Genomic DNA, 14,265 nt, shown 5'->3' with positions numbered 1-14,265 from the left:
AGTATCATTATGAGGGACGAAACCTTTCCTAGAAGAAGATACAGTAGAAATGGATTCAAGCAGAGGCTTTGAGGTTTGAGATTCTGCTGGAAGTAAAGGTGACCTGAATAAAGCTGAACTACTTTGTTGCTCATATTTCTCTTTCACACAATTTACAATGAAGACAACTTATACAAAGATGGGAAAAGGCTCTGGAAGCTTTGTCTGTCTATTAATGCTAGAGAGATCCACTCTTTGTTCCCCCAGCAATCATCACTCTGAAATCACACCGGGAATGAAAGAAAGCAAACATGAGTTGGGCCTTATAATGATTCTGCAGCCCAGTGGTTTTTTTTCTTTATCCTTGACAGAACGTGTGTATTGGTATCTGCTATTTAACTAGCAGAGCCATCTTCAGTGTAAAGGTGAATATTGTCACTCTCATTGCAAAGAAAAAGAAAAACCCAGCCAAGGATGAGAGCAGAAAATTAACAGTAGCTATAAAGTCTCTGTGCAGAATTACAGTTTAATTTAAAAGTGCATTTAAAGTAATGATTACTTTTTAAGTGTGTCACGCTGTATTTATAGTCTTTTTGTCTTGCCTAAATCAGTTGGCAATTAACTGTAATCAATTATAAATAAGTTACAATGGGGCAGAACTACTGGAACATTTTGGCAGAGAAGTATAAATCAGCCTTCAGGGTTTGACTATCGTGCTGAGAGTCACACTATACCCTGCTTGTCTGTGTCAAATTATACACTCATTAGAGAAGGAAGCTGGCCAAACACTTAGACAAACACACATTCTCACGCTGTATTGTGTGTTCTCAAAATGATGTCGACATTGTATTTCTTTCGTGTCCTTGCGTGTTTTATTTATTCATTTTGCTGCCTTTTCCTGCCTCTTTGCTCCATCTTGTGACTGTGTGATGTTTGTTAGTCTGGTTTTATTTCAGGGTTACAGAATTTGCCTCTTGTTGCCCCTGATATTTTCTCAAATGAAAGTACATGAGATCTCAGTCTTTTGTGTTTTCTCTTGATCCCCCCTTCCGTTCCATCTGTATCCCATTTCTAACTGTACCTGACTCCCCATTGTCATTTAAACCAAGCACCATCCCCCAATCTCCCACCGCCCCCATTCCCCCCCAATTCCATACTAGTAAAGTAATCTGTCATCCCTGCCTTCCCCTCATTAATTCGGTGATTGGCTGTCCTTTAATTGGATCTTCTTTTCACTCACATACACACACATGTGCACACGCGCATGCACAAGTCATCCTATTAGTGGGCTAAATAGGTGTTCTGGTATAAAGGGGACAGTTAGATTATAGAACTGGGTGTCATTATGGATGCTAAGGTTGCAGTTTGAGTGACAAGGGCAGGTCAACCCCACTGTTAATATAAGCTGGTAGCGTAGTCCGTTATTATGTTGCTATTCTGTTAACACTGGTTCATCTGTCAACTACACCTGGGTAGAATGAATGAGGAGGTGTCACTGGATGTCCCGGATCATTTCACCATTAGTGAAAGGGAGTTGAAGTGCACACCACACAGCAACATTTTTAGTAAAAGCTATAAATATATTCGTTGCCCCTCTGAAGTGATGAATTGTGACTAGTTCTGATATAAAAAAGCTTATTTTAATGCATACATACTTTCTTTTCCATATGTAATAAATAAAGGTCATCCAATCAAAGAGAGGGATCTCTTTGCATTAATCTTGCAAGCTTTCCATTAATGGCTTTGGTGAAATGCACAGAATCATAACTTTGAATTATAATAAGAATATGGTACATGTCCACAAACACTACGGCTAAGTCTGTGGCCCTGAAACTCTGATCTTTGTTTGACTAGGGAAAAATTAAATTAAATCAAACGAATGTGTTTTGAATAGGAAAATAAAGAAGGCAAAGCTGAAGCTAACTCTGATCTTTTTTTAATGACTGAAAAATTGTGGCGTGTGGTGCGGGAATCTTTTTCAGCTTTTGAAGTGGTTCATGCCAGAAAAAATGCTGAGAACCACTGCTCTAAGTAGGGTTTTATGTCAGTTGGAGTAAAAACAACTTGGATCCAATCAGGAGAATGTAATTTCTATTAATATGATTTTAATGGCAAAGCACATTAGTCAGCAGCTGACTGTGCCGAGCCTTGACATGTGTTTGAGGGCATTCGAGAGCTGTTCCAGAGGTTGTTTGCTGTGTCTTTTTCTTTCAATTCATCTTTTAGTGTTCCCATAGCTATACCATTACCCTACAGCAAACACAGCAAATGCATTAACTTATCCTGCCAGCCACTGAGCTGTGAGCCAGTGGTTAGATTGTTTTCTGCCATGTTCCTAAATTGCCCTCGTGCTTGGGTATTTCTTTTCCCCACCTATACTAAAGCTTCTCATTCAGCATATAAACTGTTGCTGGAAAGTGCTGTGACTTCCACGCTCATTGTGCTAAATTATTTATGTTCACCGTAGCAAATGTAGATCTGTAAGTGTGAATTATTGAAAATGTGTACCATAGTGGGTGAGATCGTTCAAAGTCAAATGGATTTTTTTTTTTTACCCCCACCCCCCCAAGGGAAATCCGACAAGCCAATTTGTAGAAGTATTACGCCTTTGCATCTCATCCAAGACGTTTAGTACAAGCGTCCTTTAATTTTTGTCAGCAGGAAACTTTCTACCACATCTCTTGGAGTTTGGCTTCTCTCACCTCTCTAGTGTGCAGATGGAAGTTAAGAGGGTGTTTAGATGTGCATATTATGTTGTGTCCCAGTTTAGCTACAGGCACATTGTGGTCTAACAAGGCAAGTGAAGAGAGCTGATATGTCGCGATCACTGCTGCCTGACAAGCTCCTGAAAAATGTCAATAAAGTGGGGCAGACAAGGTTGGAGCGAACTCTTCCCTGATACAAAGTCCCATTTTTAATGTTACCCCGTTCTTCTTTCTCCCGTTGTCTCACTTGTTAACTTTTTCCCTGTTGCAGTATGTTTCTCAGTCTGTTTTCACAGTCTTGTTCAACTAATTTCTGCAAAGACATCACTAAATAAAAGAAGACAGAAATTCGATTTTTTTATAAAATTGTCATTCAAGTGAGTCACCATCATCTCCGAGCGTCTTGGCTACTGGAAATAGTCCAAACAGTGCACTCCTTCTTCATGATAGAGGCCTTATTTTATCCAAGGGCCCAATGACGCATTCTGTGCAGATTTAGACTCTGTGCAAGTACTTTTTTTGTGTTTACTGACCAACATGTCTTGGTTCTTGCAGTAACTATGTACAGTAATAGGACAACATAGCATCCATCTTTTTTCGTCTTATCCAATTTGGGCTTGTGGGGGTGTTGAAGCTGTCATAAGGCGAGAGGCAGGGTACACCCTGGACAGTTTGCCAATCTGGTGCATGGCTAATAGAGAGACAGACAAGCATTCATGCTCACTGTAAATTTAGAATTGCTAATTAACTTAACATGCACATTTTTGGCCTGTGGGAGGAAGCAGAATACCTGGAGAGAACCCAAGTAGACACAAGGAGAAAGGCCCTAGCCTTGATACGAACCCGGGACCTTCCTCGGATGAGGTGGCTGATATGATTTTGCTTTTTACCCTTAAACTTTGGTTCCAAATTTAAGTAAGCATAAACTAAACTGTTTCAAGCTTGTTCACCTGCTTTTTTCCTCTCTTTGAATGGAGGGCTCACTGTCCTTGGAGTGATAGGATAAATAAAAATGATTGATTGTAACAGAGTCATTTGTCTTAAGCTGACAATCCTGACAGTGCAATAGATGGCTTTGTCATTTAACCTCTGGAACGTCAAATGAAACCAATATTGCACCTGCAGCCACTGGCCCGCTCTGTTAGCCGAGTTTGTGATATAATACCATTGTTTGGTGGCTGACGGATTGAGTGGGACGTCAGCTGTGACGAGGCAGTGGATCGTTGACGTGTCCCTCGCTTCATTTGACTTTAACTTCAATCCTGCCTCCATCCAGCTGGAGGTGCGATACAGAAAGACAAAAAAAGGAAGTTACACTGAAGCAAATGAAGCATCAACTCACATTCTGCGTTAGAAGAGAAAAACATTCAGGATTTATAAGGCGAAGTAAACAAGAAACAAAATGCTGCTTGACCACTTGGAATAAATGATCAGTAGATTTACCCTGGGTGGGTGTGGGTGTATTTGAGGGGAGTTGAAAAAGCTTGAGTTGTAAACTTTAAAACAATACAGATGGTGGCATGCACACTGGCACTGCTTTGCTTTCTTCTGCTGTAAGAAGCAATACATTGTTCTCAAATGCACTGCAATGTGTTGGTTTGAAAATAACCAAAAAGCACCACATTACTTACATTTAGCACATTATTTCTTGTTAATTTCTGCTTCCCAGCCAAAAGGATTGCCAACACTGTGCTGAACTAATGAACAAACTCACACCAGGGAAGGAGAAAAAGACGAAGCTAGCCCGGAGGAAGAAGAGAAAAGATAAGAGAAGTTCAGTGTGCCCTACAGGCTGTGAAGCAGGATTGGGCTATCACTTTAATTTCCCTCTCTCTGTTCATTTGGAGTGGTTTAGTTTAGCTGCAGGTGGAATCCCTGTTTAATTACAAGTGGAGCAGGCAGGAAAAGAGTGGGATAAAGAGAGGAATAGAGATTAGGCTGAAGAATTAGTTGATAATAAAAGTCTCTGCCGATTTAATAAATGATCACTTTCCCCATTGCAGGTTGACTTGGATGCCCCTGGCATTGTGTAAGAAGAAGGGGAGTCAGAGTAAAAGAGGGAGCAAAGAAAAACAAAGACAGTCTTTCCTTAGTGGAATGATTAAGGTTTTAAAGTAAAAATTTGAAGATGCAAAGGCCCCCACCCTGACACCCCAATTCCCTTGATACCCATCTTACATATATAAACTGCATATATAATTTGATGCCATTGTGCCACCACAGTAAATGATCAAGTGCGTCTTCATCTTCCTCCCCACACATTAGGCTATCAAGTACTTCTGTGATCTCTGCCTTTTTTAAAAAGCACGATTATGTTCAGCAGCCTCCATCTCTCCCTATTGTGAAAGGAGGGAGAGTGCAGGGTGTAATGGCTGTCATTTACTCACCTGAAACACGGAGGGAATTATAAATGCCATGCACCCCATCCTTTGTATTTATCCCTGCTGATATGATAGCACGGTCATAGTGGAGAGACTGCGAGCCGTAATGGTCGTCTCACTGGCAAAGCCCACGAAGAAGATAGCATGAAATGAATGTGATATCGAGATGAGAGGGACAAGGGGTGCATTGGGTCGTTTAGCCACCAAATCCCTCAATTTTTTGATAAAAGAGGAGACAAAAGTATTGCTCGCTAAAGTGTGTGTGTGTGTGTGTGTGTGTCCGATAGAGGAGCGAGGCTCTGGAGAGATGATGAATGTATGATCTTACACACCTCAGAGCATCTGAGTGACAGAGACAGACAGATAGAAACAGAGGGAGAATGAATGATATCAGGATGTGTGCTCTGGAACAGAGGAGCCACATCGGCACCCATCGTTTTTGCCATGCTCTGAATGGTGGTGTGTGTTTGCCTTTGTTTGTGTGTATGTTTTATCTGTTCAATAAAACCATCTCCCCAGATGCAGGCATCTGAGGCGTTGATAGGCATCAGGAGGTTCATTCCATTATAATCGAAGTTTAATTCCACGTGAGGTTTTTTTTGTGTAGGTGTATAGTTGTGGGCGATGTCTGTATCAGCATATCTGCCACTGATGAAGTGTTAAATTGTAAAGATATGGTGGCATCTTTTGCTACAGTTCTGTCTGGGTGCTTAGCTTCTATGGCAGATCACAAGGTGACAAACCACTTGATGGCGTGTCACGGCCACGTAGATGACATAAATACGCACATGCACCGGCGAAGAGAAATCGTGCTTTCATATACTCTTACGATAAGGCTTTTTGGAGCTGAAATCCCACTATAGGCTATCACAATGGCCTTTCTCTTTAGTGACTTAGAGCTTATTTTAGCTGGCAGTGGGGCGAGGCAGTGCTGGATTGCAGGAGGAGGTGCAGGCCCGGTGGAGAGTGACAGGAAAGCAGGAAATCTATCTCGCAAGATGCACCGTGCAATGACGATCAGTGTTGAGTTTGATCATGTGCACACACCATTTCTCCACTATCTCCCCGATTCCATCTCAAACTCATTCTCTTTATCTACCTAATGCAAATACGCCTCTACACAGTAGGGAGGGCAAAAAATACTAGCTATTTTTTTTCCCCCAGAGCAGACACAAGCTTAGCACACAGAAGTGCTTTGTCTCTAATCTGTAATAGCAAGCTGGATTCCTCTTGACTTTGACAAGGAAATACGCCCCCTCTGAATTTATTCAGCTGTGAGTGAATCTGTTTTAGAATGTGTGTGTGTGTATGTGTGTGTGTGTTTGCAAGCGAGTACGCTATTTATAGTACTTGCAAAGATGCATAAATGTCGCGAGAAAGAGAAGGAACAATGCACTAGTATGTTTTTTTTTAGAGTTTCTCCGTCATGTGTCACTGCATGACTCCAGTAGTACTGTATGTGGATGTCTGTGGTTCTTGTGCATCAGTGTGCATATGTCTTGAAATATGACTTCCACCATCAGCGTGAGCAAAACTGACTTGACTTGTGTGGTTTTTTTTTTTTTTATTATTATTATTTGAGAGAGGCTGTCAGGCAAAGATGTGCTGTGTGATAGTCCAACAGAGAGAACCGCCGTCAGTGGCAGGCTGTGCTTTAGAGATACCACTAGGCACAGGCATTTCTGATCTCTTGTTACATTCTGTCATGCCCTACATTGCATGGTTTAATTATGGTCCTTTTCATACCCTCAAATATGGAATTTAGTCAGTAAAATGTGCTGCAACGACATGTATAATTACATCTCATATATTCAGAGGTACACAGAGAGAGAGCAGTATGCAAAACAGTTTGATCCTCAGTTCATATTGTAGGTGGTTGATTTAAGACCTAAATTACATCAGTACTCACCATGACTGCATTAGTATTTGCGAACAGGGCATTAAATCCATGCTTTCTTTAGCAAGTTGCGCTTGAGCTGACCTCTTACTCAAACTTCTCTATATTTTTGTAATTCTTTTTGCTATAAATATAATGTCTCTCTGGTATCCAGGATAATGGGTTTTAGTATTCAGCAAAGGTATAATAAGTCTATTGAGTATTTTGATGTAAGACTTACTTTTGTCCTCTCCATGATACATCTTCAGTGAATCACTCAAAGAATCCTTAATAAATATGCACTGGAGAATCCTGTAATGGTAAAGGTGTCCTGGCCCTGCCCCTGAAGAGCCAATTAAAAGCTGAACAGGGCACCATATGAGTCAGTCGTGTTGCACATGACACATGCAGCCCATAGATTCAATTGTGTGATGGCAGCCATACCTGTACTTGTTAAAAATAGCAAACATGTAGGATAGAAATTGCATTTTTATATCTCATTGGACATTGCATCTGTTTTAACTGTCTCCCTTTTCATTTAAATAGTACAATAATTGCTTGGGGGTGTTACCAAAGTGACTGCCAAATTTTGAGACTTTCTTGAAACTAGGTCCAGTGGTTTAAATCATACAGTGGATGTATACTATCGCTGGGTGACACACAGTGATAGTGTAGCCTTCTAGTTCCTTTATATTAAGTTGGTTTTAAAATAAAAGAAACAATTTTTTAAAGTTTCATGTGAGAAAAAGTTGAAGAAACTCAACTTGGATGTTAAAAGCAAAAAAAAAATATTTGTACCTATCTTCTAACAATTTTTTTCCACTATTTTTTAGTAATTCCAGAAATATGCAGGCACACGTGCACCCTTTTACCCACATCAGTCCAACACCGACGATGTTGTCTCTCTTTCTTGGCTGTCATCACAGAGCAGCCTGAGTGACAGCGGTCATCTACCAATGACGGCTCATTTATCAAAAGTGCCAGCAACACCTATTATTGCACCATGCAGTTACCATGGAGACAAGAGGAGGGGGACAGCCCGAGATCTACCTCAGCTTTGCCCCTTGTGCTCGGTCACTCATGGCCCATGCCAATCAGTGCCAGTCAATGCCACTTTGAATTGGCAAGGCTATACATCATAATGGATGGACGGCTGTCCCAAGTGGCCAAGTTTCCCATATGGAACGAGGTCGATTGGAGCAACGGGGGAGCTGTCGAGAAATAACATTTTAATAGAAATCGGTCATGAAACTAAAAGAATTTATGTGTGTATACAGTATAGTGGGTAAAACTAGTGCTTTAGATGGATTTGTTTTTCGGGCTGTTGAGTAAATCAAGATAAAAGGAAGGCTTTAATTGAATCTTCCACATCTTCATGATGTAATTGTGTTTAATAGAGACAATTTACAACTAACATAATTGTTTTAATGATCATTTTGTGTTGATCTGAGTCGTCCTAGATGGAAACAATAACTCTGTAACAATATATTATATATTATGTTTTCAGTAAAAGGCGTTACTATCACCGTCACCTGTGCACCTACACTTGACCATACAGCAGACAGATACTGCTGATTGCAACAGCAGTATCGCTGATCTGAAGAAGCTGTCTATGACACCATTATCCAAAGATTCCTGCTCATTGCACTTTCTTATTTGATGTCTGAAAATGTATCATTACGTCTCTCTGCCAAAACCCGAACACAGTGTTTCTGTTTTGTTTCGGAATATTATATATCACTTTCACTAGTTTCAGGCCCTCTCTGTGTCTTGTGGTAATGTTCTCCTTTTGGTATTTCTGCTCATCCTCGCATTATTCATGCAGCCACACAGCTTTCTGCTGTATGTTAATGATATTTGTATCTCATTGCAGCTGTCGAGGATCCCAGTGGAGGCGTGTGGTCAGTACACAACCTGCAGCGAATGTCTTGGATCCGGAGATCCCCACTGTGGCTGGTGTGTTCTGCACAACATGTAAGTCCTGTTAGAACTCTCTCAGACCTAAACACACATGCATTTCTCTCTTTCCTGCTTACCCCTGATGCATACAAATACTGTATTTGCTCAGTTGCTTCTCTTTCATTTGTTATGCCTCCAACATACCAGACATTTTGAGGGTGTTTTGGGTTGTTAGACTCCCCTACCTCTATGTGGCGCCTGGGTCCATGCCCAGCATTCCATCCTTTGCAGTCTTTTAGCTTTTAGGGACACCTGAAGCCAGCGCAGGCCAAGTCTCAGATTGCTTTCCTGGGGAATCAGCCTTTTGCCAACAACCCCCCACCCCACCCTTTAGATCCATTACCAAACCTAACCACTGGCATTGTTTACTACCCCTGAAACTAGAACCTGGTGAGAGCATAGATACTGGTGGGCACTGCCAGTGGGCACCAAGCCCAGTTGACGCTAAGCAAGTGATAGCTTCTTTTATTGTAGAAAACTGTTGAATGACATCTCCAAGATTAGTTCATTAAATGATTTACTTTTTCTTGTGCCCTGTTCCCCTTCCTCTTCTCTTTTCTTATTGCTTCTGCTTTTAAGACCGTCTCCCTCATTGTTTCCTTGAAATGCACAAGCATGCACACATAGATAAGCACAAATTCGCAAACACCCCAGCTGCTGTCAAACCCTTGTCCCTCAAGATGGGAGGGAGATAGTGCTTGCTGTGGGCAGGGAGATTTCCCACTCCACTGTAAATTGAAAATTGGTTTCTTGTGTTGGTTCTAGCCCTGGGGTAGAGTGTGTGTAAATGTGCGTAGGTGTGTGTATCAGTGAGACTGAGTACATTTAGCACCTTCATCCCTGCTGGCACTGAGAGGACACAGTGAGGGCAGGGAAGCAGGGTGAGTGTGAGAGGAACATACTGAAAGCTGCAGAGAAGTGAAGATGGACAGGTGAAGGGAATAACAGATGAATGGCAAGGTCATAAAGAGAGAGCTGAGGGAACAGAATAGTAAAGAATAGATACTGGCAAATTCTAAGAAACACTCAAGGTATCAAGGATATCATGACATATTCAATGATCAGGGAGTGAATGTGTCTGAAAGGAGGGCGAAAAAAGTATCTGTTTGTGCAACAGAACATAAGAAATAAAAATAGAGGATGCACATAGGATGCAGCCTCATTTGCGCGCCACAAATTAGAAATTATAAGCAAGGTCACACACATATAGTAATTCCAACCATACATTTAATTTCTATCACGATCACCAATTCACTATGTGTGGTAATATGTACTGTTTAAGTATGGATTTATGTGTGCTTACAAACCCATTAAGACTTTTCGTATCCTAACAGTCAGAGGAAATGGGTGGTTACAGATTGGTCTGTAACTCTTAGCCCTTTCAGCTCACCTATGTCTTAACACACACATATAAGCCACGAATGCTCACACACAAGCCCTTGTTGCTTGAGAGTTAGTGTCAAGTCACCGAAAACAAGAATAGAACCCAAAGAGAGCGAGAAAATAACCAAAGTGCCTCTTGAGTCGATCTCAGGTGTCTAGACGTTTGACCATCACAAGGGCAGGAAAAAGAGATTACAGGTGTGCTGCGTGCATGTGAGTTTGTGTTTGGTGTGTGAGCCTGTGCGCACCCATCAGCACTCACACATTCTGTCATTTAGACAGCCCGGTAGCACACAGGCACAAAATGTAAAATGCACAACCCATTGGGACTGATCGACCACAGGTTCACCTTTCTCAAAGTCCATCCCCCTTACCCAGCATGTGAATTCTTAACTTGGTCCTGGTGTAATTGAAACCCCCCCCGAGTTCCACCTCGACCACAGGGTAGACAGGACTTTATATTCCTGCCACAACCACTGCTGTTGTTTTATTAGCCTGTTAATTTATTTATTGTATAGCTCCCTAATTTACCAAATTTAGGCCTCAGCACCAAGGATAACTTCATATTCTTTACATTATTGCTGTGTTTTTTTCCTAACCATTGAATTTTTTCTTGATTATGTTTGAGAAAATTGCAAAACAAAGTTTAATAACAGACTTGTAAACTTCATGTTAAAACAATGGAGGATGGATGTAGCTGTTGGGTATATTTACTAATTCACCACAGACAACTAATTACTGACTGCTGTGCATGGATTGTGCCGTCGCTCGTGCAAATATGCGTGTGTAGATACAAATGCATTACACACCATAATACTCTGTAGTCCACATAAACATGTTACTTTTAATGGTCTCTAGAGGATAATTGGAAAATAATTATGTGTCTGGAAACATAAAAATCCACTGAGATGACATGGGCTTGAAAATTATGCTTTGAAGGTCCTGAAGCATGTATGCAGTCTGTTAATATTTGTGTATGTATCTTTCCACTCCTTCCTACCCACTTTATTTAATGTGAGGTCAGTAGTAGTGCAAAGCCATTAACAGGCTTGATTCACAGCTTGATAGATAACATCCCAGCAGACCTCCAAAAAGAAAAAGTGTTTACACAGACACATGGCCAATCTTCACATTTAGCTGTAGTTCTCAATAAAATGTAATACTTTCTCGAGAGTATTTTTAAAATGTCCTTTTTTCCAGTTTTCTATACTTTGAATAGTCGTTTTGTATGGCCGCTTTTCAATTATCCAAAACAAAAAAGGAAGCTTTACAAGTTAAATAGGCTGAAGGATAAAGAAAGTGGGAGAACTAGGGTTTATTTTGCAAGGTAGCATGACTGTTAACCTGTCCTTGTTGTGTAGGTCTGGTACACTCATACACAAAAATGCACACATGGCTCATCCAAAGCACTTTTCTTCAGGCATCTCAGCAATTTAAAGCTGAACTGTTTGATATTCAGAAGACAGAAATGTTTAACATTTTTCTTTCGGTCTTCACTCACCTCCGCTTTATTGTCTTGGCTGAACCATATTTCTGTTGTAACACAAAAAAGGAACAATTATTGATGGATAGCTGCATGCAAGAGTCGATCGGTGGATTCTGAACATAAAGTACTGTTGCTCAAAGAAGTAGTTTAGTCGAAAAGGACTGATACGTTGTTTGCTAAGTATACAACAGCTCAAAACTGAACTGTAAAGTTTGCACATTTTCAAACATATTTTGTAATTGTGAAAGCTGTTAAATAAAACCAAAACAAGCCTGTATAGCTTGCAACCTTCGCCTATCTGCTTGTATGCGGCACATTTACTAAAGTAATGATTTAACGACAAGCACAAAATCCTCCATTTCCCTCTGTGACCGGTCACAAGTCCTGCTCAATCATAGAAGTGATTAACCTAGCATTATGACATGAAGTGAAAACCAGTAAGCTCCGTAAGCGAATGACAACAGTTTAATGATGTAAAGCCTCAGGAAAAGTCTGCAGGGAAAAACATAAATATAGGAATATAGAGCTTGTGTGTTTGTCTGCCTTCACACTCAATGCAGCGCTATCCTGTGAAATGCTTTTTCCTGGTCTGGCCAAGCCTGAAGATATTTTTACAAAGGATGAAAGCAGGCACCTGGCCTAGTACACAGACAACAGACCAGAGACTTGAACACACATAGCAAAGGCCTAATAACATATAGCAAACGTATAGCAAAAGGGCCGAACCAGGAAGAGCTCAGACTCATACACGGTCTCTCACCCACACTCACTTTGTGCTGGAAAGAGGGGTGTTCAGTGGAAGGATAGCAAGCGGTTCCTCTTCAAAAGTGTTCTTCCAGATAGTTTGTTTTTCCAATCAACCTTGAAATCACCTCACTGGTCCGAGAAAAAGCAGAATTGCAAGCTCTCTTGCTCTCTCTCACTCCCTCACACACACACCCACACTCTCTCTCTCTCTCTCTCTCTCTCTTACACACACACACACATACACACACTCCTTCTCTATCAGCATTGCCTTTATTTACTCTATAGATCGGTGAGAGGAGCTGTTAGAGAGAACACCAGGGGAAGAGGAGAAAGGCAATCAATATTACAGGAGAGGAAATCAACAGGAGTGGATGGTGCACCTGGTTGTGTGTGTGTGTGTCTGTCTGCTTCTCTGATAGCAGTCATGTCCTTGACATACACTGACCATTTGTTTAGAAAGACAAATATCTTCAATAATTACTCACATGTTTGACTTTGAATGCACAGCTGCGTGAAGACATATGCTTCCATTTATCCTACTATTTGCAAAATCCCTTAAACCCCACTATATATGTTTAGATCCATCAAAATTTACATCAGACACGCCCCCTCCCTCGTCCCTCACTAAACCTTGAGCCTCACCTGTCAGCTAAACAGATTCGGCCGTCTCATGCCATCTTCTGGCAAGATGCAAAACGTATGCCTGTCAAACTCAGCAGGTGAAAGCAAAGTTTTGAATCGAAGCAGCTCCTCCTTTTCATCCTTTTCTTTTTTCCCCCCCTACTCTTTTACCATTGACAGTGAATACCACACACTGTCAATCAGGGGAAAGCCTCCTACAGAAGAGTGAGCATATTATAGGTTTCCCGTATCCATATGGGCAGAAGCAACCATAAGTGCATTCCTACATGCATGCATTACATGATTTATTCTACGCTGCAGAGTGAAAACATTTCACTTTCAAAACAAGTCACTTTTAAAAAGATTTATCTTTAAATGTCAGAATTTGACAAATTAGTCAATGCTTGTTATATTCAACCGTGTTTACACTGGTTTTTTTGGTACATGCTAGTCTGATAGGGCTTATTAAGCTTTCTGTTACTTCCATCCACACACCAACCCTTCCAAGTAAAGCAGAAGCACTTCTGCAGGGAGCCAATATAACAAAATGTTACAGCCACGTTGTGGTTATGTTACCCCCTGTAATGCCAGTCTGTCAGCTGTCAGTTTTGTAAGTGGTTAACTACGCTGTCAACACGCCTATCGTGCATGACAGCCAGACAGATTGGAAACCATATTTGGAGAAGTACCATTGTCAAAATGAATGTCATCATATTTGGCATGGATTTTGCGAATATCACACATTCCTCTGTGATATCAGTGTCAATTCGAAACAAGTCGTGCTAATGTTGAGATATCTTCACATTAATAATTGGTTTGACATATCTCAATCTCTGCTTTTGGCTGTGATATTGGTAATATTCCCAGAGCACTGAAATCACTCTCTCCTTGTCACTTTTCTCACTTTTTCATTTTCTTATTCTCCTCCTACTCTTACCTCTTTCCACTATCACCATTCAAATCACACTCCATCTCCAGCAGAGTTATCATACACTATATTCTTCCTGGGCACGTTCGTATGTGTTACCGTTACTTCCACTAGTCCATTTACAGTGTGCATTTTTTATTTATTTATCATAATTTTAAATGTGTTTTGCTCTATTTTACATTTTTATTTTTGCATATTTT

General features: G+C 40.8%; 1 protein-coding gene across 1 annotated transcript in view; it reads left to right on the top strand.

The window, feature by feature from the left end:
• plxna4 (plexin A4) overlaps nucleotides 1–14,265 on the top strand; it is a 241,034-nt gene that overhangs the window by 142,331 nt on the left and 84,438 nt on the right. The window contains 1 exon segment of the mRNA XM_040035324.1: nucleotides 8,815–8,915. Coding sequence (XP_039891258.1) covers nucleotides 8,815–8,915 — 101 coding nt within the window.

The sequence above is a fragment of the Simochromis diagramma genome, unplaced genomic scaffold (genome assembly GCF_900408965.1).
Source record: "Simochromis diagramma unplaced genomic scaffold, fSimDia1.1 OVJJ01000816.1, whole genome shotgun sequence".
NCBI lineage: Eukaryota > Metazoa > Chordata > Actinopteri > Cichliformes > Cichlidae > Simochromis > Simochromis diagramma.
This window is presented reverse-complemented; position numbering and strand designations above follow the sequence as displayed.